We start from the raw sequence: 25,807 nt of genomic DNA, 5'->3' as shown, positions 1-25,807 counted from the left end.
AAGCAACTCCTGAAAGTTGTCCTCTGACCTCTACATGTGTGTGTGTGTGTGATCATCATCATCACCACCATCAGCAGCAAAAGCTTATGAAATGCACATTCCAGCAGGATGAACCAGACATTGGAGACAGGAATAAATAAGTGCTGTTGGACATCTAAGGTAGACTGGAAATGTGTGCGAGGAAGGGAGAAGGTTTCAATTTAAAACGGCCTTATCCAGGCAATTCTCACTCAGAAAGTAACACAGGAGCAAAGACTTGAAGAAGCGCTCTGCCTGGCAGACATCTGAGGAACTGCCTGGCAGATCTGTGATGACGGTGTGTGCAGCTGGTACATTTGAGGACTGGCAGCCGTGGGGGCAGTTGAGTGCCACAGAGCAAATGGAAGAGCGAAGAGCTGGAGGTGAGGTCGGGGAGGAAAAGAGGAGTCAGTGTCACTTAGGACCACATCGGCCATTGCAAGATATTTACAGAAGGAAATATCTTACCTTACCTCCTGCCAAACATAGGCACATAAAAAAGCTTTAAGGGTTTTTGTCCTGGGAAGTAATGTGTTTCCTTGCATAGAGCCTTGGTAGAGGGGAGCCCTACGGTAGAACACTGGAAGAAGTTTGGCTGGCCTAGTACTATGCACTCTACATGAAAAATAGACGGGATTCTAGTTCAGGTTCATTCCCCTAGGCCTAAACTCCAAACACAGGAGACTCATACATAACACACACTGCCCGATGTGGAGCCCTCTTTCTTTCCACTCTTGCTGCTCTGCTTTGTCTTACTGCTACCCCCACAGTATCTTTACACAATGAAGCCACCTTGTAGAAGGGGCGGCTTGTTGGCAAGGCAAGGTCATCCCTGGGGGAAGGACCATCAGCTTCCCCCAAGACCTCAGATCCTGACCCGCTCAGCTGAAGGAGCCAGGTCTATGCTGAGCCTCACCTTCTGAGAGCATGCTTGTTATGTAGACTCCACGGAGCGAGGTCACGTTGGTAAAGTCCGTCTCGCCGCCTGTGGTGGTGTAGAGATGTCGGTCTAGAGACTTGGAGTAGACGATGCCTCGATCATCAGAGGTAAAGATTGTGCCAAATCCAGTATCTGACAGAAGCAAACGAAAACACTGAGTCTTGAAGCAGAGAACCAAAACAAAACAATAGTCTAGTCGTGACTGCCTGGCCCAGCACATCTGTTGTCTTCACAGTAAGACTCAGACCTGAGTGTTCATCACAATTTCACACTCAGTCTTCACACTTGTCTTTAATCCTAGCACTCAACTTAGAGGCTGGAACCCAGAAGACACTGCATTGCCTCGTGATGTAATCAAAAAAGCTCTTCCCAGGTATATTTTGCTGGCACATGCATTGTATTTAGATCCATATTTCATACATTTCTAGATCTTTGTACTTTAGAATGTTTCTTAAACTCTTTTGTGAAGGATTTTTAAAAAATTCTAATATATCACAAACTGATAGTTTTATATAAAAAAATTATCACTAGAAAAGTGAAATTGAAAAGAGACAAAATGTCAGCTCTAACTTTCTGTCATTATGTTCAAAAGACATAAAGTTGCTTTATCCAATGACTATGAGTCTCTTAAGCTGGGCAAAGTGGTACATACTTGTAACCCCAGCATCCAGGAGGTTAGGGCAGGAGCACTGTGAGTTTGAAGCCATCTTGGACTATAGAGTGAGTCCCTGTCTCGAGAAAACATCAAACAAACCACACTAGCTTCTGAATCTTTCCTGTACTTACCTGGTCACAGCTTGAGTTCAGCAGACTGAAAAGTCTGCTCTGGGAAGCACTCAGCCACCCCCACAGACCACCGTAGGCACCAGAACAAGTGGCCTTTTAAAGGGTAGTAATAAACTTCTTGGGGTAAGAGGAAAGGTCTTGACATGTAAAAAGGAAGCTCAGAGCAGAGGCCAAAGCTTAAATCTACGCATTCAAGGATGGACCATTAAATGAGTCTTACCTCCAGGTTCATCTACGTGCATGAATACCATGTCATCATTGGCTGCCAGAATAGAATAAAATTGCTCCTGTCCCACAGAAGGAAGCTGTGCCATGCTCCACGTGTCCCCTTGGTCTGTTGACACGTGGATCCTTCTGGTTGTATCCTAGAATAAATACACCAATATCTGTATTTGTAATTGTCAGGGTGTCATGTCAAGGACATGAATAGAAACATTTTTTTAAATAGTTGTATTAATCATCTCCTCAGTGGGTCCAACTACAACGAAAGGCCCTGCGCCAGTTCTCAAAGCAGCTTCCACTCTCCTCCAGGCAATGAAGCGGCCCAGTCTGTCTTGGCTTTCTCTAGCTCCTTCCTTCCTATGGTCCTTCCAGTCGCTGGCATCCCATCCCCTTCAACAGAGCTAACGGTGTGACTAGGTTGGCTTTATAACATTTGCACATGCTCGCTTGAAATTCTCAAAATGACTGCCACTTAAATGTTTGGTCTCTTTGAGATAACCCTGGCTTTAGACAATTAATCCAAAGAATTAGATAATTGATGGTCAGGAAGACGAAGGTGAAATCCATGTTGGGAGACCACAGGAGAATCAAGATGAGACGTGCTTCTAAGGAATTCTCTCCATAGCCATGAAGGGAACATACACGGGCTAGGGAGAGGCCAAGGAGTCCAAGATTCCTGTAAGGATATCGGTCGGCCAGTATTTGGCTGGTAATGGGGTGTGCTAGGAAGTGGTTAAGTCCTAGTCTCTGCTGATTGATTTAAAACAGCTGCTAGAGCTCAGCAGTTGTAGTTCAGTGGTAGAGGCCATATCTACTTCCTGTGCCCAGTTCCCTCTTTAACCTCACTATCCCAAAGAAACTGATTCTCTCAAGGCCGCCAACACCCACACTTCCAGCCCAGGGGGTCATTCTCAGAGTTCATGTAACTCAACTGAGTTTGCCAAGTGACCGCTGCCGCCTCTGCAGACACTTTCTTCACTTCACTTTTACAACAGCGTGGTGTCCCGATTTCCCCGCCTTCACCCCTTCCTCCCACCCAGGCCTCTCAGCTCAACTCTTCTCTTTGCGACCTTCAGTGAGGAGGTGCTTGGGCCTTGCTCAATCCTCCCATTTCCTTCCTCTCTACCTACTCACCCAGAAGAAGCACCCAGTCACATGGCCTTAAATACCATGGAATTTCAGGAGATTCGTATACACAAACACTGACTTGACATTTCCTCTCAGATATAGAACAGGCATTTCATCTCCAACACACCAAATTCTTGGTTTTTCTCCCACAAACCTGCTCCCCCATAGCCTTTGCTACTACAGGAAACATCTCTGTCATTTGCTCGGTTGCTCAGGCCAAAGACTTGAATGTTTCTTATGGTCTCACTTTGTTTTCCTTTTGTCTGACAAGGTACATCAAAGGCACCGGCTTGTCCAATTGGCAATATACTGAAACTCACACATGCAATCTCACCGCGTCTCCCCTCACCCACTGTTAACAGTCTGGCCCCAGCTCCTTCCCTTGAATACTTGACAGCCTCTCGGCGGCTCTTCTTGCTGGTCCCACCCTCGCCTTCTCCCAGGCATACCTATTCTGCTACAGTGAATTATACTACAACCCACCCGAAGAATGAGAGGCCCGTGCACTACAGCTTCCCACTCCATCTCCCCTCCCACCCCCTCCCCGTCCCAGGCTTCCCATGCTCCGGCCACACTGCCACTCCCCCTGTCTTCAGGAGGTCTGAGGGTCTGTCTCCGTCCATGCCGATTCCACACTTGCTTTCCTCCCAGATGTTCACACAGGCACGCCCTCCTCAGGTCACCTAGATCCCACCCAGGCACAGGGTCTGTAATAGCGCTGCCAGTTCCTGTTGCTCCCCACCTCCATGCTGCTTTGATTTTTCATAGACAGACCTACTTGCTGTGGTGGTTGGAACAGGAATGGCCCCATAGATGCATGTGTTTGAATGCTTGGTCATCAGGGAATGGAGCTACTTGACATGATTAGGAAGTAAGGCCTTGTTGGAGTGGGCGTGGCCTTGTTGGAGTGGGCGTGGCCTTGTTGGAGTGGGTGTGGCCTTGTTGGAGGAAGTGTGTCACTGGGATGGGCTTTGGGGTTTCAAATGCTCAAGCCAGGCCCAGTGTATCTCTTCCTGCTGCCTGCTGATCCAAAAGTAGAACTCTCAGCTCCTCCAGCACCATGTCTGCCTGTGTGCTGCCAAGCTTCCTACCATGATGATAATGGACTAAACTTCTGAACTGTAATCCACCCCAATTAAATGTTTTCCTTTATAGGGGTTACCGTGGTCATGGTGTCTCTTCACAGCAACGGAACCCTGACTGAGACACTTGCTTAGCATGGGCTTCCCCACGTGAACACAAACTCAGAGAGCAGGAAATGTATCTATCTATTCACTGCTATCTTGTGGGATTTAGACTAGTACCCAGTATGGAACAGACACTCAACTAGCATTATATCTTTTTATTGTGATTATAGAATAATGTGCAGAGGAACTGCTTTCTTCCCCCTCCAGATATTCATGTCTGAGTAAAGCCAAACACTGGGCCTTCAAGTCCAAAAAACAAGACTAGTCACAGTAACTAGGCATATCCACAGTAGCCCCTGAGAGTCAGTCAGCCTCTGTAGACAAAATCTCTCCCAAGCTTTTACTATAATATTTAAAATCACAGGGCAGGCTGGAGAGATGGCTCAGAGGTTAAGAGCACTGGCTGTTCTTGCAGAGGTCCTGAGTTCAATGCCCAGCACCCACACGGTGGCTTACAACCATCTGTAATGAGATCTGACACCCTCTTCTGGCATGCAGGCAGAACACTGTATACATAATAAATAAATCTTTTTTAAAAAATTAAAACAAAATAAAATCACAGGGCTAGCTAGGCAGTGGTGGCCCACGCCTTTAATCCCAGCACTTGGGAGAAAGAGGCAGACAGATCTCAGTGAGTTCGAGGCCAGTCTGCTCTACAAAGCGAGCTCCAGGACAGCCAGGACTGTTACACAGAGAAACCTCGTCTCAAAAGACAAGAAACAAGCAGGGTGGTGGTGGCACATGCTTTTAATCCCAGCTTTCAGGAGGCAGAGGCAGGCAGATCTCTGTGAGTTCGAGGCTAGCCTGGTCTACAGAGTGAGTTCCAGGACAGCCTCAGTGGGTACATAGAGAAACCTTGTCTTGAGAAACTAAAATAAGTAAATAAAAAAATAAAAAATAAAAAATAAATAAAAATAGAATCACAGGGTTGGCAAGATGGCTCAGTGGATGAACGAGCTCGCCACCAAGCTTGGATACATGGATTTGATCCTCGGATCTCCATGGTGTATGGAAAGGATAGATTCCTGCAAACTGTCCTCTGATCTCCACACATTTGCCATGGTGTGTGTGTGCCCAACACACACAGCACACACGGACAGAATAAACAAATAAATGTAAAAAATTTTAAATGCAAGAGGACAAGAAATGCTGCCAGGACTACACAGTAAAAGAGATGCACACGGTGTGTATTAGCGGGGACATCGGACCCCGAAGAGGCAAATACTCACCTTATCAGCCATCACAGAGGCAAACAGGAAACGGCCCCCAAGGCCAAACGAGTAGATTTTCACACCAATGGTTTTGAAGGTCTTCCCCAAGTCAGACGTTCTCCATAATTCCAGTGCGCCAAGGTCAGCTTCTTAAACAAGACAAAATATCGATTAAAATTTCACTTATAGGTGAGAGTCCCATTCATACAGCTGCTCCAGAACTGCTCTTATTTTAATACAGAAAAAGCACTTTTAATCCAGTGAGTGCTGATCAAGTGACAGCATAGATGTGACATGGCCTCACATACAGAGACTTTGCATTTGGGTTTTATTTATGGGAGTTTTCTGGGTGTTCATGACTCAAACACAGTGTTGTATAATGCAGCAGTGACAATCTGCACTGTCTTCGTGGCACACTTTAAAATGATCTTATTCTGTTTTAAATGACCTTGTTGTAGATTTTCCTTTCTTGTTTATCATCTAACACCCCTACATTAGTGTTCCATGAGAGCAGATCCTGGGTGTTTTTTCCTCATTGCACTAGCATGTAGCCTACAGCAAGGACTCGGGTATTTGTTGCATGAATAAAAGAAATATTTTTTTTTCTTTCTTTTCTTTTTTTTTTTTTTTTCGAGACAGGGTTTCTCTGTGTAGCTTTGCGCCTCTCCTGGAACTCACTTGGTAGCCCAGGCTGGCCTCGAACTCACAGAGATCCGCCTGGCTCTGCCTCCCAAGTACTGGGATTAAAGGCGTACACCACCACCGCCCGGCTGAAATATTTTTTTTTCCTGCTTGGATATTGCCGCATGGATTGGGAAGCCAATAGTTCGGCCAACATGAAAGTGATCCATCTTCTACAGGAATCACTATGCCCGTGAGTTTCCTACTGTTTACATCCTAGTGTTTGCCGTATCTACACCGCTGTAATGGTTTGGATAGGAAAGATCCCCCACAGGCTCATGTGTTTAAATGCTTGGTACCATTTGGGGAGTTGTGAACCGTTTGGGACTGTGGGTCACTGAGGGCAGAGCTTGAAGGTGGCATTTACTTCTGATTCTGGTACAAGCTCTCTGCTCCCTGATCTACTAAGATATGAACGAGCAATGGCTGTGTGCTCTCACTGCCATGCAGGGATGCTCCAGCTGCCATGCTCTCCTGGCCATTGTGGACTGCGCCCCAGAAACTGTAAAGGAGAATAAGCCTCTCTTATCCAAGCCATGCTGCATACTCACTCCCACTGCCAGGGACAGAGCTGCTTCAGACACTGTGTCTGCCCCATCATGACAGACTGTGCCCTGGGAGCCAAAGGAACCCTTTTCCCTTAAGGGGCTCCTGTCGGTGTTTTGTCAGTGTGGTGGTTTGAGTAAGACCCCCATACGCTCATATATTTGAATGTTTAGTCATCAGGGAGTGGCACTACTTGAGAAGGATTAGGAGGTGTGGCCTGGTTGGAGGGAGTGTGTCACTCAGGCGTGGGCTCTGAGGTTTCAGAAGCCCAAGCCAGACTCAGTGTCGCTCTCTCTTCCTGCTGCCTGCTGATCCAGGTGTAGAACTCTCTCAGTTACCTCTCTAGCACCACATCTGCCTGTGTGCCCCTATGTTCTGTGTCAAGATGATAATGGACTGAACTCTGAAACTATAAGCCAGCCCCAGTTAAATGCTTTCTTTTATAGGAGTTGTCACGGTCATGGTGTCTCTTCACAGCAATAGAACACGGACTAAGACAATCAGTGATGAGAAAAGTACTTAGTACAGAGATTTGGAATCAAAGAGTACATTGTAGTGATAGCCTGACCATGTGACTTTCAGAACTGGCTGGTTCGGGGAATGTGGAAGAGTTTGGAGCTGTGGGATGAGCACCAGAATGCTATAAGCACAGCCCAACGGGCCCTTCTAATGGGAGCTCATGAAGACCAGAATTCTGAGAGAAACGTCGATGTGAAGGCCAGCTTAAGATGAGAACCAGATCTCTATTGGGAACCCGTTTAGAGAACATTCATGCCACACTCTGGTAAAGAATCTGGCTGTAGTCAGCCTATGATTTGAAATTTTGAGTGAGGCTCACCTGAAAACTCGGGGACTAATTTGTTTGCCCGAAATCTACAGGCTGCTAACATTCAGACAGCGTTAGGGTTACTGCTCCCTGTGTGCGTAGTCAGGTTTACAGGGAAACGCAAAGGGAGAGTGGAGGAGGATGCGAAAATATTCAGTTTGCTGAAGACAGGGACAGGAGCAAGTTTAAAGCTGCAAACAAGGCACAGGAGACAAAGTGGCTGTAACAGGGAAAGAGACAAGTGGCGCCATCACAGTGCAGCCGAACACTGTACCAGGACAACAGGAAAGGTGCCGGGAAGGCAAGACACCACCCGACGAAGGCTCCAGTGCAAAACCCACAAAGCCATGCCTGAGAACATGAGCCTCCAGTACACACAAGAAAAAAAATGGGGCCACCTGGTCCAGCTGCAGGCACTCAGAGGCCACTGCAGCTGTGGTCCAAGGTAGGAGGGGTGGATATATCTCTAGACAGCTGCAGAGCTTTGGCATTGTCCATGTGGTGCTTTTTCAGGTAAGCAGACTGTAAGAGTGACGGGTCATCAAGATTTGTCTCATGAAAGAGCCCATGAGGCCAGGCGATGTAAACTGGGTCAGTCTCTGCAGGGAGACCCTTGGGGGCCAGTGCATGAAGCTGTGCAGGTAAAGGATAAGCTACAAATGTAGATCCCAAGATGCTGGAATTACAGACATATACTGAAGAAGGCTGGAGGCCCAAGCGGAGCTATCTCAAGAAAGAGGCCACATGTGCCTCAGGTAACAAGAGCTGTAGAGGAAGGGCCACTCAAGGTCACTGAAGTTCCAATGATGCCACCATGATTCCCAGATGTGGGCATGGAGCTTCAGAGTCAGTTTATCTGATGGGTTTAGTCCTTAGCTCCCATCTTCCATTGCTGTCCTATATCTCTCTCAGAAGCACGTGCCCTTGTATACTGGGAACATGCAACTCGAGTTTTGATTTTCATAAGGGCCCACAGCTAAGAGACTGTCCTGGGTCTCAGAAGAGACATAGGATCTTTGACAACAGTAACTTGTGATGTTGGACTGAATGTAGTGTGCATTATATGATAACAGTGAGCCAACAGGGGCCAGGGGTGGCGCGTGCCAGTTTAAATGTGGAATGTCCCCCATAGACTCAGATGTCTGAGTTCCTGGACCCCAGTTGGTGGTACTGTTGAGAGGGTGTGAAACCTTTTAGGCTGTGGCCTAGTTAGCAGAAATGGGTTGCTTATAGATGGTATGGATGATCTTTGTTTCTCATTCTGACCCGAGCTCTCTCCTTCCTAACACACCAACATGTGTACAAGCCAGACAGCAAGATGCTACTGCCAGGGACAGCTGCTTGCAGCCTCCATGCCTCCCCCACCACGACGGACTGTGCCCTCTAAACTGGGAGCTCAGCCTCCATGCCTCCCCCACCACGACGGACTGTGCCTTCTAAACTGGGAGCCAAATAACCTCTCTCCCCTTAAGTTGTGTTTGTCAGGTACTTGGTTACTATAATGAGAAAAGGAACACATACGATTGCCAAGATGAGCTGTATCATCTCCAGGTCTAGTTTCATTTTTATTGACCTGGGCATGATGAAGGAATTTAGTTGTAGTTTCAAGATTTTAAAAGTAATTAACAGTTTTGAATTTTCAGTAGCTACTGAATTTGCAGGAGCGTGGGAAAACCTTTTATTTCTACCACACACAACCCAGAATGTTCTACCATGAATGGGCAGCCAGGACACTCTTCTCTGGCACTACAATGTACTTACTGCAGGAGCCATTCACATAGGTGGTAAAGAAGATGATGTTGTCTGATCCCCTACAAGGAGGCAAAGACAGGGATAAGGAATGGATAAAGAGACCATGTTAGCCTAGTCACAAAGCCCCCGGCAACGGCCGCCATGCTGCTCACTGTGTTTAGTCAGGTTTACAGTGAGAATTCAAAAGGAAGAGTTTGAGCTGTGCTGGGATGGTCCACTGGTGACGCTCCCCACAGCCTGGACTCCCTGTCTCCTCCAGTCATCTACTTCACCGTGATAACTCTTCCAGTCACACTGATGTACTTCACTCCAAATCAGCCTCTGGGCTCATACCGCCCCCCACCCTCGCTACATGCTTCTCTCTTGCGTCACTAAATCATAACCTCACAATCTTTCTGCACTAGCTTACAAACTAGGCCTCCTGTGAGGCCCTCATTGTCTCTCTAACTGCAAAATTTTTCCTTTTAGCTGCAAAATTCTAGAGCAGTGATTCTCAGCAATGGCAAGTTCTGCCTCCTTCAGACACTTGGAAGTATTGGAAGACATTTTTGGTTGCCACAATTGAGGAGGGGAGAGGAGGAGGCAGAAGTTACTCCTGGCATCTACTGGGTACAGGTCAGGACAATTCTAAACATCTCAAAGTGCACAGAACAACTCCCTCAGTAATGACTCATCCCAGTATGTTGTTAGTAATGAAGATAAGAATCCCTGTTCAAGGACCGTGTAGCCCAGTGGATAAGACGCCAGCCTGCGGGAAGCCCTCTTCTAGAGACTGCACACTGTGGGCTGTCACTTTGTTGCCTAGTCGGCTGTTGTAACCACATGGTGTGTGCCCCTTGCCTCTGCCACACCGACTAGCTTCTTCATGTCAGCTGCTAGGTTTTAGGCTTTGTGGTTTCCCATCTGAATTTAGCTCAGTAATTTTTATGAGCTAAATAATTTAGCTCTTTCATCTCAAATAGTCAACTAGGTCAGAGGTTGAATTATTTAAAATGAAACTTGGAAAGGCAGTTTTCAGGGAATGAGATCCTGCCTCTGACAGCACTTATAGATTACCATCAGCAAAAGGTCCTGGGTTTGAGCATGCATTTTTAGAACGTCAGGCTGTAAATTCCTAGAGATCAAAGATCTAAAGGTGAGTTATCAGCATCAGTAGCATAGCTACCTTGAGTTTAGAGCTAAGCATTAAATGTCATACCAAAGTAAGATACCAGGGCTGGAGGGATGGCTCAGCAGTTAAGAGCATTTGTTGCTCTTGCAGAGGACCTGAGTTCAATTCCCAGCACCCACATGATGGCTCACAACTATCTGTAACTTCTATGCCAGAGAGTCTGATGCCTCTTCTGACCCCCATAGGCACCTCATGCACGTGGTGCACATACACACACATAGACAAAAGTCTCATGAGAAAAAAAATTGTAAAGGTAAAAAACCTTGTGTAAAGCTGGGCGTAGTGGCGCATATCTTTGATCCCAGCACTCAGAAGGCAGAGGCAAGCAGATCTCTGTGAGTTTGAGACCATCCTGGTTTATACAGCAAGTTCCAGGACAGCCAGGGCTCCATAGAGAGACCTTGTCTCAAAACAAAGAAACCTTACATAAGCAATAAAATATCATTTAAAAATAGCTTTTTATTGTAAAGATGAATTTCAATGACTAAGATTACCATGCCTTAAATTGCTTGAAGTGATTTGTTAACTTAGTTACCATAAAAGTGGCTTTCTTGCTGTCAAGTCCTATCCGGTACCAACACCGCTGATTAAAACATGTACCACGAAACCAGATGTGGTGAGTGGGTGCACAGTAGCACTCTAAAATCCTCATTGAGCGACTGCCTCTGGAAAAGGCCCACCTCACTCAAGTAGCATAGCTAGTATTTTAACTGATTTTAGTAGAAATGTTTCAAATATGTATGATTTATTCTTCTGGTTCCCTGAGTAGAACACATTAAACTCTTGGGATTTGGGGTCATCACCAGGAACATTAATCATATCAAGCCATAATACAGTGTTCTCCCAGATGTTGCTGAAGTAAGTGTCCTTCCTGGATCTGGCACAGTAATTTGGTCCTGAGTTTTGTCTATTTTTTCATGGCTCTCCTGCCTGCTTCCAGCTTTCAGGATGTAATTCTAACGCTGTTGTGGGCTTGCTGCTAGCAGCCCCATAGCTCATCTCCGGCAGCTATCTGCTGTGAACTGGGAAACCAGATCACCAGATTTGTTGAAATCAGTCCGTGGAAAAGAAGGGACTCAGAACACGGACCTGAGAAGCAGAACGTGGGAGGTCTGAGCTGCTGTTTCAATTCTTGCTTCCACCCTCCATATTCTGCAAAGAAGCCTCCTTTTACCAAGAGGGAACTGAAGCCCAGAGAGGGTAAAGCCACTGACCAGCAACAGAGCCAGGCTGGAACAAAAGCGACTTTGCTCCTAAGTCAGAGCTGCCTCTGGTCCTCCGTCTTTGGGCAGGCGCCGAGGGGCAGGGCACACTGCCAGCGGAAGAGAGTGTTTTCTTGCTGTAAATGGTAGCACTTGCGCAGTCTGGAAGCCCTTTCAGCTCTTCCTGAGTTCACACTATGTTTTACGCAACTGAAATGGAGTGCTAGACGAGGAAGTGTAAGCCCGGCTCTAGAGACATACCACAGACCCCACATTAAAGCTCCATTTTGTGTCCCAGTGGATGTCACCAGCTATGGAGAAAAAACTCTTTGTAGGCAGCAGTCACACGCCTAATAACATTCATTGAGGCAAAATCCTCTTTTCCAAGACAGACAGCAAGCAGCTCCTCCAGGGCCAAGTCTGTGTCCCAGACCTGTGTCCCCTCTCTCTTCCCTTATGGGACCCTGCAGCGCACTTGGCACACAGCAAATACCTGCTATTTACCCATGTGACTTTGGCAGAGCTAAGGTTTAGGGCCCTACACAGATGGAGTCTTGTGTTACTCACCATTTGGCCAAACATACTGCTTTGTGGATTTCTTCCCATTTTTCCCCAAAATTCTTGGACACCCACAGGCCATTCTGAAAGATTAAAAATGACTTATCAAAATTCCAGCTTTATTCTTTGCAGCTGTTTATATGACTTTTAATAATTCACATCCAATCAGTCAGTACATTAGAAACACATACCGGAGCAGTCTGAGCAAAACACAACACACACTCATGCATGCACACGTACACATACACACACACACACACACACACACACACACACACACACACACACACACACACACACATGCACACACATACACATATTACCCAGACTCATTTGAGTCTTGGAATTGAGAACAACAAATTCATATAAAGCACCCTGTATTCCAGGCACCATATCAGACATTGCATTCTGTCTCTCAAGGCTCTCACAGTTTAACAAGGGACACAGATGAGAAGAAGGCACACTACCATGTGGTGTTATGGATGAGGTCCAGTGGAGGAGGGGGAGGGGGAGGGGAGGCACAGTGCACAGCCACAGTTGACTGACGAAGAACACTGCACTGACTGAATTGATGGGTGGCGTGATCCAAAGGAAGCACAGAGTGCTAGTGAAAGACAAGTGAAGCCTAGCAAAGGCAGGAAGGGGACAGACATGGAGGGGCAGGAAGGTCAAAGGACATCAGTGGAGCATCATCCCAAGGCGAGGGATGCGGAGCTGATGGTGAGAGGTGAGGTGAGGAACCTGGCTTTACTGTATGTGAGCTCTCAGCAGGAAGGCACCCTAGGAGCGGAGTGACTGCTTCACAACCATAGATGAGAATGGGAAGTGGCTTTGGAGTGTCCCAGCTAGAAGTAGGATGCGAAGTGAGTAAGTGCCAGTCAGTTCTGTAAGAGTCAGTGACGTCTTCAACCGTGGCCTTGAGGAATGGGGTCAGCTAGAAATGAAGCCAGAAGAGAACTGACTTTTCCAATAGTTGAGTGTGTGTGTGCGCGCGCGCCTGTGTGTATGTGTGTAAGTCAATGACGTCAGGTGTGGGTGTGGGGTACATTGTGTCGTTAATTACTATAAACATTGTAGGATCCCGCCTGAGAGAGGAGCAGAAAAGATCAGTTGGGATAGAGTTTGAGCTGCCTGAGGGACACACACCTGACCATGTCGCTGGATCAGGAAGACAGGAACCTGATGGCCTATGGAACGGATTTGAGAGTCTTTACATTATGAATGGAAAACAGAATAGAAGCGGTTGCTCAATGTAAAATGAACAGAAGGCAGTTAAGGGTAAGCTGAACGGAGTTTAAGAAAGAGACCACCAAGAAGGACCATCTAGAAAGGTAGATCAAAGGGAGCAGGGTCATAGAGCCATGCAAACAGAGGACTGGCCCCTGCTTTGAAATGTAGCAATTAAGAACACGATGTCTGTCATTGTCAATTATATTGACAACAGGAGCTCATCGAGCAGCCTCGGTGGGAGCGGGAGAGAAATATCCTGGTTCAGTAGACACTGACTGGGTCTCCTCGGGCAGAATCAGTCTTCAGTGCTACTCTCCTCAACTTCCTCTCCTCTGGTAACAGTGACAGTCTTAGGAGGGTGACAATTTATACTTGTCCTTTGCAGCTCGAGAATGATGATTGCAAACTGTTTTCTACTTCGCTATTCCAGCAGCAGACATTCATTCATTAAAAAAACATATAATGACAACTATACATCATACATACCTAGAAGAGAGGGTATACAGAAGTCATACCCAGATGGGAACAGAGTGTAAAAAACACACATTTCATCATAAGGAGACTTTAGGGAAAAGTCTAATGTAACGTGCTAGAGGATCCTTTAAAGCCGGTATATTATGATGCTGGAAACAAGGGAAGACAAGTTCAACGGGGACTCACCTCTGTGCTGAGAGCTAGCAGGTAATCCGAGTTCTGAGGGCTGTACATCATCTGAGTCAGAGGATGAAAGGGGAGGTCTGTCTGCACAAAGTTCTTGGCAAAGTCTGATGACCTGAACACTCGTCCTCCTCGGCTTCCCCCAGATACCTCTGCTGTTAATATCACCTGGCCAGGGAGAGGAGAGGTCAGAGCTAGGGAGGAACACGGTGAGAGCAGGGGAGGGTCCTGCAGGGTGTGTGTGTGTGTGTGTGTGTGTCTCCAAGTTTTAGTTTTATAAGAAAGATATCCTGCCAATGCATCATACCTATGATTTTTTTTTTTAACTCTGGTTAGTTTTGAGATGTAGTTTCCCCAAAGACTACAATGTTCAAAGGGAGTACATGCTGCAATACTGAACAACTACCGCCTAAGTATGAAGGGTTTGGGTGCATCTTGGATGTGAACCAGAAAAAAAAAGTCTGTGCTAAATCCTATTCTTTTATGATCAGTGTGGCAGTTTGAATGTAATTGCCTTCCATATTCTCATAGGGAGTGGTATTATTAGGAGGTGTGGCTTTGTTGGATTAGGTGTGGCCTTGTTGGAGGAAGTGTGTCACTGTAGCGTGGGCTTTGGGGTCTCCTTTGTTCAAACTTCGCTCAGTGTGACACTCAGACCACTTCCTGCTGCCTGCAGGTCAGGATGTAGGACTCTCAGCTCCTTCTCCAGCACCATGCCTGCCCGCACACCACCATGTGATACCATGATGATGATGGACTGAACCTCTGAAACTGTAAGCCACCCCAATTAAATGTTTTTCCTTTATAAGAGTTGCCACAGTCATGGTGTCTCTTTATAGCAACAGAAACCCTAAGACAATCAGTATCAAACTATATTTGATTTTAAAATACAGCAATACCAAACTAAAATGCTGTCCTAAGTTCATTTATGTTGCTGTGATAAAACAACCTGACAAAAAACAGGTGAGGAGAGAAAGGGTTTATTTGGCTTTCAATTCCAGGTTACAGTCTATCACTGTGTGGAAGCCACGACAAGAATTTGAAGCAGCTGGTCACATCCACAGTCAAGAGCAGAGAGTGAATACACACATGCATGCCTACTTGTACTTAGCACCATTTCCACACTTACACAGTCTGTGATCCTCTGCCTAGGGAATTGTGCTGCTCACACTGGGCTAGGTCTTCTTCCCACAGCAATTAATGCAATCAAGATGATCCCCCAGAGACATGCCCACAGGCCAATTTGATCTGGACAACCTTTCACTGAGGGTCTTCCTGAGTGATTCTAGATTGTATCATGTTGACCACTAAAACTAAGCCTCACACATGCAATACTGTGAACCCCTGGGTCATTCCAGCACTAACAGCTTTCAGGTGGTGTGGAGCACCCACTTGACATGCAGGGATGAGTCTCACCTTTCCGGAGTTCTCAGGACCAATAGCCATGCCAAATTCAGTCCGAATGAAGGTGTTATTGATGAGATTGGTAATATCCTTAAAGTTCTTTCCATAATCCTCACTGAGAGGGAGAAGAAAAAAAGAAGGATGTTTAGAGTGTAGCGGAGCAAGCCCGCCAGACTTCTTGGCCTTTACCCCCCTGCATGACTTTCTCAGTCAGGGTGGGATTAGTCTAAAGGACATGTTACTTCCCTTGCCAGTGACAGATTCCAGAGGGGGCGTTACCTAAGGTCGAGCCAAAAAGAGAAGAAGGCCTTCCCTTGAGATTTTCTAGGAAACACATTACAGATAAGCCACTTGCTAAAAGTGGTTAGCCTTCTTTTAGACCAGTGGTTCCCAGCTGGGGTGGGTTTGTTCCCCACTCCTACTTGTGGGATAGCCAAGGACAGTTTTGATTATCAAAATACAGATACTATTTAGGCAATGAGGTTGCTGAACATCCTGCAGTGCGCAGGCCATGTCACAACAGGAAATTATCTGGTCCCAAATCTCGAAGCATCATTGTTGAGAAACCCCCACAATGTGGTATGTGAATACAGACCAAAAAAAAATTACTATTTTTTTCACAATGAAAGGGCAACTGAGGTAACTCTAGAATCCCAGAAAAGCAGAGCATACAACACAGACCGAACTGACCCAGAAGCATGTCGTCTCAGTCTTTAGTTATGTGAATCAACAATTTCCTTGTTATTCAAACTAGTCTGAATTGGGCCTCTGCGGTCGCCCAGCCCCTGGGCTCCACCCGCCAAGACCACATCCAGCCATCTTAAGTACAGCAGGTGGTCTTGATGTTTTCCGGTGAGAGGTTAGCATCCCTAACTCAGGCATAAGTTACTAACTCATGGAGCATAAAAACTACAACTAGAGAAAGCAAATGACCAACTTCGACTCTTGGTTTCTCAAAGTTTTCCCCCCAAATTCCATTCCAATAAAGCCTCTGGGAAGCATTGGAATCCATGTGTAGATTTCTGAGCAGTAACAGAACCGGTAGCTGTCTGATGATAGGCCTAACACTATGCACAGCTCTCTAAAAATGGCACTACTCCTCAAACTTCATATTACTTTAAAGGGATTGGATCTGATGCAGGACCTGGACTTTCAACCTCGGTCAGAGAAGATTGTTTATGCAGTGGGCAGCAGCTGATACAGACACACCTAAGTAGCCGAAAGGCTGAGAAGAGACTGAGTGCTCAGCCCTAAATGGGGTATCTTTATTAGCTCCCCACCCTCTGCCAAGGCTGGGGGACATCACAGAAAAATCAAAAAGGAATGCAAAAGCTGGAAGATGGAGAGGACTGCTGTGAAATGCTGGACATGACAGGGAAAGGACACCTAGAAGTCGCATCAGCCATGGCTACCTGCACAGGAGCAAGCTAGCCAGAATTTCCATACAGGTGGGGCCCACCCTTTCTACAGGAGCTCCTGGCAGCTGGTAGCTGCTGGGGAAGTTTCTTGGCTGGTGTGACCAGTGGTAAATTTCTCAACATTCCAGTGGATGGCCTCACACCCATGCACACATGGGCAGCAACCATTGGCCTTACTGACTTAACCAAAACACAAAACAGAAAGAAAAAGGAAAAAAGAACAAGACTAAGTTAGTAGGGGTGGCACTGGGAGGAGTACAGGGGGGTTGGAGGGAATAAATGGGGGGTTTATATGATCATTATATATACACATATGAAATTATCAAAGAAATATATATATAACTTTTGGTTATCCATTGGTGAAGACATTGCAAGCCAGTTTTCCAGAGCCAGAAGAAATCTGCAGCAATGTTCACATTTATTATTTAATAAGACACTACAGATGTGGGGAGAAACCTCAATAAATAATCAAAAACTAAGGAACATGAGAGATGCAAAGGCCTGAGGAGACCATTGTGTGCAACTCCTGTGTTTCACAGGGGGATGTGCAAGGGGAGGCAACTTATCCAAAGTCAAGCAGCTAATTAAAGACAAAGTTGAAACCACAGTCCAGTTCTTTCCATTCTCAGCCCCAAACTATTTGCGAGGAGTCTTTTTTTTTTTTTTTCTTACAGCTTGGGAATCATCATTTCTCTTGTTAGTCTCTACTTGGCAGTAGAAGAAGCTCAAGGCACAAGGGACATGCCTGTGCCTGCCTGAGCAGTCTCCAAGGATGATAAAGCAAACCTCATCTTGGAGTTACTAGGGTGACTCCTCTACACCCCACCCTCCCCAGAGCCCCCCCCCCCCCTCCACTTCCTAGATAAATAAAACAGAGACTGGGTACCATGCAGCAGTTTCCTTTACTGTCCCATCTCTGGCTTTGGAGCACAGGATCTTTTCTTATCTTCTAGGCAGCCAGCATGAGACATGCATTAGCTCTGCAGGGTGCATACCATCAGCAGCTCAGACAACTGTCCAAGGAGCTATGGCAGCTTGATTATCCCTGGTTTACAAACAGGGATAATCTTCCTTCCTTCATAACATCCCCAGGGAAGCTTCACAAAGCTGTTGGCATGGTTGCTTGCTTTTTAAGAACTTGGTGCGATGAACGCATCCCTGCCCTCCAGAAAAAAAGTGAATGAAACAAACAAACAAAAAAATCCATGACAACCCTCCACTACTTCAGCTGGTCAAGCGAGTGGAGAAAATGGACTAGAGCTAACCATTGGGAGTTAAGTGGGGTTCTGTCAGTGTATTATATGCATCAGCATGAACGGGAAATTAACAAAACATCCTGAAAAAGAAATTTATTTCTCAAACTCCATATGATAATATAATTATAAATAGTAATCAAATGATTGCTAACCACGAAAACCCTGTAAAAACCATCTGCTTTAGAAATAAGTCTTCTTAATAACAATTCCAGCCACATCTTCTGGTTGCCAAAAATAAGTGATCATTTTAGTCCATGTCTGTGGTGTGAACATGGGCACGAATGCTTTCAGCTCAAGACATTGCCAAGCACAAATGTGTGCAGAACAGAACTTGGCTAAGTCACTTGGTTATGATGGAATACCATATTCTGGAGGCCGGGAAACCCAAGTCAGGGCACTGAGAGTTCCATGTCTGCTGAGGCCCAATTCCTACCATTTTTATTTATTTATTTGTTTATTTGTTTGTTTGTTTATAATTGGGGTCTTGCTATGGAGCCCACTAATCCTATCAGTAAGGACTTTGCTCTCATGTCCTAATCACCTCCCTACCTGGGTCCCTCCTCATACAGTTCAGGAGCTCTTGCTTAAGGAATGGTGCCACTCAGGGTGGGCTGGATCTTCTCACATCAATAACCATCAAGAATATCCCCCACAGGCCTGCCAGGGGCAAACTTGATCTAGACAACTTTTTTTGTTTTTTGTTTTTTGGAGACAAGGTTTCTCTGTGTAGCTTAGGATCCTGTCCTGGAACTCGCTCTGTAGACCAGGCTAGCCTCGAACTCACAGAGATCTGCCTGCCTCTGCCTCCCAAGTACTGGGATTAAAGGTAAGCATCACCACACCCAGTCTAGATAACTCTTTAATTAAGACTTTCCTCTTGCTGGGCATGCCTTTATTCTAGCACTCAGGAGGCAGAGGCAGTCAAATCTCTGCAAGTTTGAGGCCAGCCTGTTCTACATAACAAGTTCTAGGCCTGCCAGAGCTACATAGTGAGAGCCTCTCTCAAAATAAGTAAATACACAGACTTTCCTCTCAGGTCATTCTGTTGTATCAGGCTGACAATTTAAAATGATCACAAATACCATCTAAATCAGATATGGGTGAGACCCAAGGTACAGTGCATCCTGCCACAAACCTCTCTCTAGCCAAGAGATGAACCAAGCTATGTGCTTTCAATGTGTAACGGCTCTGAGTAGCCTGCACCCACACTTCAGGTGGAAGACAGCTGGTCCACTAAGTCTGTGATAAATACCCCCCTCCCCCAATTTTGAACCTGAGGAAACAATCTTGATGATCTCTGAACTGCTTCTTCCTGGTCTTGCAGAATAGTCTGTATTAGCTGAATAACTCTAGTCCTACCCTATCAAATTCAAGAAGTCCAGCAGTCGGCCTTCATCCCTTCCCATTTGTCAGTTTTCCTGCGGGTGGTTAATAAACTCTCGCTTCACATGCATACTAATCCCCTTCATTAAATGGCCCCTTGACCATCTTCTTCATGTTTACAATTTTTGGAGTATGTGTAAGTGTTACAGCTCTGGACGGAAAGGTATCCTGGCGGTCCGAAGCCAGGCAATACCTACAGCTCTGAAGGGAAAGGTATCCTGGCTGTCAGAGGCCAGGCAATACCTACAGCTCTGTTCTGGTGGGGGATGGTTTCCCCTTGGGAATATACAGCTCAGCTCAGCTCCACTCTACTAAGGGAGTTTCCCTGCAGAGATATCTGATACTTCTCTGTTCCACTTGCCTGCCCCCAATAGAAATGTAGCAATTCTGCTCTTGCTCCAGCAAAAATTGTTACTTCTCTTCTCTCTGGTAAGCACCGCTTTGTGTGTGCGCGCGTGTGCGCACACACACACACACACCTTACTTCCAAACACACACACACACCCTACTTCCAAACACCCCCTCCCCATCCTGCTGGTGAAAGTTGTTACTTCTCTGCCCTGCTCCACTCCGACAAAAGAAGGTTTTCATCCAAAACTCACTCAAGAGATTTATTGGGAGGGAAGAATCCAGGAGAGTGGCTGTCTCTGCTCAGGTAGAAAGGGCAGCTCCCAACTGAACAGGTACAGGGCTTGTATAGGGCTTCTTAGGGGCAGTTTTTCCAGGGTGGAGATTTTCAGGGTGGGAACTGTTCGAATTTCAATCCCTGAGTTTGGACAAACTCAGAGACTGGCTGGATTTCGTGCTCAGGGATTGGTTGGTTTTCATGCTGTTGGTCAGGGGCAGAGTGTGTTTCTTTGGGAAAGTGTATTTCTTTCACCGGCTTTGGTTTTAGGGTAAGAGTATGTTTCTTTGGCCCTTTTACCCTACAGTACCGATGGACTGAGGATTTTCTGCTTAAATTCTTTTTTGTTATTTTGTCTTTTTTTTTTTTTTTTTTCCCAGAGCTGAGGACCAACCCAGGGCCTTGCGCTTGCTAGGCAAGCGCTCTACCACTGAGCTAAATCCCCAACCCCTTAAAATTTTAATCCTTAAATTCTGCTTCCTTTCTTCTTAACAATTCTGTCTTAAGTCATTTCTCTCTCTTTGCATCTTACTCTCAGCTGTCAGAAGCCAAGCTGCAACTTCAACACCTTGCTTAGAAATGCTTCAGCTGCATTTCCAATCTCATTCTCACTAGTAACTTCCATCATCGGCATAACAATACCTCATGAACACAACTCAGCCAAGTCTTGGCCACTGCAGAAGACAGCCTTACCTTTTCCACTGTCCAGTAACACATGCCTCGTTTCTGAGACCTGATCATAGTGGCTTTGCATCCATGTTTTAACAACATTCAGTCATGAGTCTAGAACATTAACGATCCTTATTTTCTTTCTGGATCTTCAATGGAATCACTTAAAAAATTGTACTCACAGCAATCCAGGCTTGCCCAGAATGTACCTCAAACTCTTTCGACCTCTATCCAGTCTCTACCTCTTTTACTCATTTTCCTATGATTAAATCACTACAGCAGGCCTGGAGAGATGGCTCAGAGGTTAAGAACACTGGCCGGTTTTTCCAGAGGTCCTAAATTCAATTCCCAGCAACCACATGGTGGCTCACAACCATCTGTAATGAGATCTGGTGCCCTCTTCTGGCCCGCAGGAATAAATGCAGACAGAACACTGTGCACATGATAAATAAAAATTAAAAAAAAAAGCCAGGCGGTGGTGGCGCACACCTTTAATCCCAGCACTCGGGAGGCAGAGCCAGGTGGATCTCTGTGAGTTCGAGGCCAGCCTGCGCTACCAAGTGAGTTCCAGGAAAGGCGCAAAGCTACACAGAGAAACCCTGTCTCGAAAAACCAAAAAAAAAAAAAAAAAAAAAAAATCACTACAACAGATCCTAACATGACTAACATGAAAGCAGTAAGGCTGATGACTAATTAAAAAATAATTACAGTTTTGTAGTTTTCACTAATGTTTATATGGTTGGTTTTCATTTCTCATACATCATTTGCAAATTGCCTATTCATTTAAATTTATTTGTAATTTCAAATTCAGTACTCACAGTACTTTTGTGGCTATCTGCAGACATTTATAAGAAAACAAAACAAGGGCTGGAGAGATGGCTCAGAGGTTAAGAGCACTGGCTGTTCTTCCAGAGGTCCTGAGTTCAATTCCCAGCAACCACATGGTGGCTCACAACCATCTATAATGAGATCTGGTGCCCTCTTCTGGCCTGCAGGCTGAACACTCACTGTATACATGATAAATAAATAAAATCTTAAAAAAAAAAAAAAGAAAGAAAGAAAGAAAACAAAACAAACCCATCCTGGTTATTTGTTTCCAGCTGAAATTAAATGACATGATATTTGGACAAAGAATAGAGCTCAATCAATGACAGAGTGCTTGCCTAGGTGTGTAAAGTGCCCCCCCCCAAAACATCACCACCCCAATGCTCTGCCTTGTGGTGTCTACTTTCACACTATAAACAAGGAACCTTTTCGGCCAAGGTGTTACATTTTTGTACCTTTTGCTGGCAATTTTCTGTTGCTCTCTGTGTGTTGTGGATGTACTGTTACTCCTGCAGGCAACCTGTGTGTGTGTGTGTGTGTGTGTGTGTGTGTGTGTGTGTGTGTGTGTGTTAGGTAAACTTCATTTGAGTAAGAGTTACAGTACTATTGGCCATAAATTCAAATTCAATGAAGCAACAACACATTTTAAATTAGATATTTTTCAATAGAAACAGAGTGAAGTAAGGTTATATATTGATCAGTTGGTGAATTATTATGAACAGATATTTACAGAAAACTCACTATGTATTTCCTGTAGGAGCAATGACTCAGCATTTGCTGGGTCAGCTTTTATTTTTGTTTGGTTTTACCTTTTTTTCCCCCCTTTTGAGATGGGGTCTCACTACAAAGTGCTGACTGACCTAACCTTGCTATGTAGACCAGGTTTGGCTCAAACCCACAGAGATCCGCCTGCCTGTGCCTCCTGAGAACTGGTATCAAAGGTGCGTGCCACTATACTCAACTGATTCAGCATTTGTGAAAATTTAAAAAACATAACTGTCACAACCAATCTGAACCAATTACATTGAAATTTTCAGTTAAAATATCAGTCAGGAGAATGTAGCTCATTAAAATGTGTCAAAGGAATCATGGACCTGAAAGAGAAGCCAGGTAAAAACGGCAGAATTTGAATTCATACTAAACCTAACTCCCCCTGTTCTAATCTGTTTTCTGACTGTGTGATGCTGCTTTATGTTTTTGTTTTTAATACTTTGTTGTGCTTTATAATTATTGGGAAAATATGTGTTTTATGGGAATCATAAAAATATGATGCAAAAATAGAGTAAGGCACGGAAAATAAAACCATAGAACTGTTAAAAGGAATCTGAGTATCTGGGAGCTTTATTTTCCTTTGATTGAAAATTCTTGATTTTATAAAATTGAAATTGTGTTAAAAACAATAGGCCATTATGTATTTTAATGAACTTTGCATACATGTGCTGATATGTGTACATATATATACATATACATGTCTGTTACTTGTGACAGCGTCCCACTTTGTAGCCCAGGCTGGCATTGCACAGGAGTCTCCTGTCTGTCACCATCTTCTGTGGTGAAAACTAAACAGCCTATCATCTAAAGGCTGGCACAGAACAGTTTCCTTGTCATCCTTCCCCTCTGGCTATTCCAGTCTTCCCACTCCCTCTTCCACAATGACTCCTGTATGGTGTGGGGAGGGGGTGTGACAGAGATGTTCCATTTAGGGCTGAGCTCCTCATCGTCTCTTACGCATTGCACTGTGACCAGCTGAAGGTCTCTGTATTAACTGCCATCGAATGCAAAAGGAAGCAGCTCTGACGAAGTCTGGGAGATGCACGAATCTATGGGCTTAATAGTGAGTTGCTAGGAATTGGCTTAATTCTATGTCCATTTAGCAGAGTAACAGTAGTAGGTTCTCCCCTAGGGCCTACAACTTATCTTGCCGAAAGTTCTAGGCACCAATAGCAGTGCAGGTGTGTGGTGTGGGTTCCATCTTGAGGAGTGGGCTTCAAATCCACTTAGAAGCTGGTTGGTTCCTTCTGTGACATTACCGCCACTGTTGCACCAGTGGTAGTTACTGTAGCGTGCAGCGTTCACCACTGAATAAGACTGATACCTACTTTTCTCCTCTGGTAGAACGCATAGCGCCCCCCAGCACTATAAAAGCTGCCTGATACAGAGGAAGCTTCCAGGTCAAGACCAGCTTGATCTCTCTGTGTTTTATGACTCAAGTATGTGGTACCTTTAGCAATAGGATCTTGCTATAAAGTTTTGGAGGGTAACCAAGAGAAATGGCAATATGCTGTAATTTTAGGTAGCCTATGTATTTCAGGAAGCTTCTGTGGTGGTCGTTTTCATATGACTTTCTCAAAAGATTGTTAGTGTTAGTTATCCCTCCTTGTATTCCCTCTTCTACCTCCATCCTATGCATTCCCCATTTAACCCTTCCTGCTCCAACTTTCCCTTTTCTATCCCTGGGTTCTCTCTTCCCTCCCTGGAAAGCCTCCCCCTCCCCATGGTGCTTACTAATTTCCTGACTTCTGTGGATATTCCTAATGAAACAAACCTATCTGAAGGTTCAAAGCTAACATTCACACATGAGAGAAAACATGCAACATTTGGGTCTGGGTTACCTCGCTCAGAATAATTGTTTTCATCTCTAGCGCTTTACCTTCACACTTAATAATTTTATTTTTCCTAGCAGGTGAATACTATTCCATTATGTAAATGTACAACATTTTTATTCCTCTACTGACAGATATAAAGGCTGTTTCCATTTCTTGCCTGTTGTGATTAGAGCAGCGATTGTGGGAGCCTGTTCTCGGGTTCCTCATGGCTTTACCCAGCAGGTCCTCATAGAGGATGATTAGACCACGGGCCTGAGTGCAGGTGTCTGAGATGGTCTGCACTTGGCTGTGCTGGGGGAGGAGGTCTTTTGCGCCACCCCTTGGCGTCTCTATAAAAACCCTGGGGCAGAGACAGTCAGGGCCCGTTGGAAAAGGTTCCAGACCCTCTCGAGGCTATCCTTTATTTTCTATCTGTTTATCTCCGCAATATAAATCTTTCTATCTAATATTTCCTGCTGCTCACACTCAAGAAAACTCTGGGGAGCTGTGGGGTGGTGGGTAAAAAAAGAGAATGCTAGCTGTACATCTGAACTCAACGGTAGTTGTGACAATATGCACAGACCTGTGACAGCTCAAGGCAGACAAAACCCTAGCATAGAGGGTGGTGGTGGTGATGAAGCCCCATCCCTAGCTGAGGAGCTATTGGTAACTGATACTGCTGAAAGAGAGGAAGCTAATTTTCTTTCTTTTTTTTTTTTTGAGGACACAAAGTTGGGTGGGTATGGAACGGGGTCATGGATCTGGAAGGAGTTCGGGGAGGGGAGTGAATATAATCAAAATACAATGTATGAAACTCTCAAGGAATTAACAAAAACACTTTTTAAAAGGCTGGCACATGGGACTGGAGAGATGATTCAGTGCTCTTATAACTTATGATTGGCTTATTCTATTCCTTCACAAATTCCTTCTCTGCTATTCTTTCTCTAACGTTATGGAGGCAGCAGAGACAACTTCCTTGTGTTCTGGTAAGCCTTCCTGTCTAACTCTGCCCAGCAGGAGGCACACAGTTACCTATCCTGTAATTTGCATACCAAATGAAACTTTCCTAACAAAGGCATTCCGATAAACTATGGTCATCAAAGCTGTGGGAAAACCAAGGAGTCGCTAGAGTGGATTCTGCCAGCTCTGGTTTTATTTGTGATTGGGCAACCAAACCATATTCAGAACCCCTTCTGAGTAAAGGGCCCCTCCCTTTTCCATTTCTGAAGCAACAGGTGCCCTTTGACTGGTGTGTCAACAAGAGTCATTTCAGGCCAGGCCAGCCCAGGGGGAGAGGCAACAGGGCATATTTATGGTTTCCTCCTAAACTCCGGGAGAGGGGACAGAATCTGACTTCACTTCACAGCGAGGAGAGATAATGAATGTTCAGAGTGACTGGTAGAGACCATGGCAGCAATATTGAGGTGCCAAGAAGAAAAAGAGCCTTGGTCACATGACACCGTATCACAAACGAGCAGGACTGCTCTCTAATAAGGGCTGTGTTAGCAAAGAGGGGTTTCCGGGTGA

The 25,807-nt window shown here is 45.4% G+C and overlaps 1 protein-coding gene across 4 annotated transcripts in view; it reads right to left on the bottom strand.

The window, feature by feature from the left end:
* Window positions 1–25,807, bottom strand: part of Sort1 (sortilin 1) — an 82,337-nt gene that overhangs the window by 25,879 nt on the left and 30,651 nt on the right. For 2 of the 4 annotated variants that reach the window (XM_052731134.1, XM_052731136.1), the window contains exons 4-10: window positions 15,532–15,634; window positions 14,119–14,283; window positions 12,238–12,311; window positions 9,307–9,356; window positions 5,511–5,638; window positions 1,965–2,109; window positions 935–1,090 (exon numbers count right to left, since the gene is read on the bottom strand). In XM_052731134.1, coding sequence (XP_052587094.1) covers window positions 935–1,090; window positions 1,965–2,109; window positions 5,511–5,638; window positions 9,307–9,356; window positions 12,238–12,311; window positions 14,119–14,283; window positions 15,532–15,634 — 821 coding nt within the window. Of the gene's footprint in view, window positions 1–934; window positions 1,091–1,964; window positions 2,110–5,510; window positions 5,642–9,306; window positions 9,357–12,237; window positions 12,312–14,118; window positions 14,284–15,531; window positions 15,635–25,807 lie in introns of all 4 variants that reach the window. The other 2 variants (XM_052731133.1, XM_052731135.1) reach the window with 1 other exon arrangement.

The sequence above is a fragment of the Peromyscus californicus genome, unplaced genomic scaffold (assembly GCF_007827085.1).
Source record: "Peromyscus californicus insignis strain IS unplaced genomic scaffold, ASM782708v3 Scaffold_9__1_contigs__length_137607984, whole genome shotgun sequence".
Taxonomy (NCBI): Eukaryota; Metazoa; Chordata; class Mammalia; order Rodentia; family Cricetidae; genus Peromyscus; species Peromyscus californicus.
This window is presented reverse-complemented; position numbering and strand designations above follow the sequence as displayed.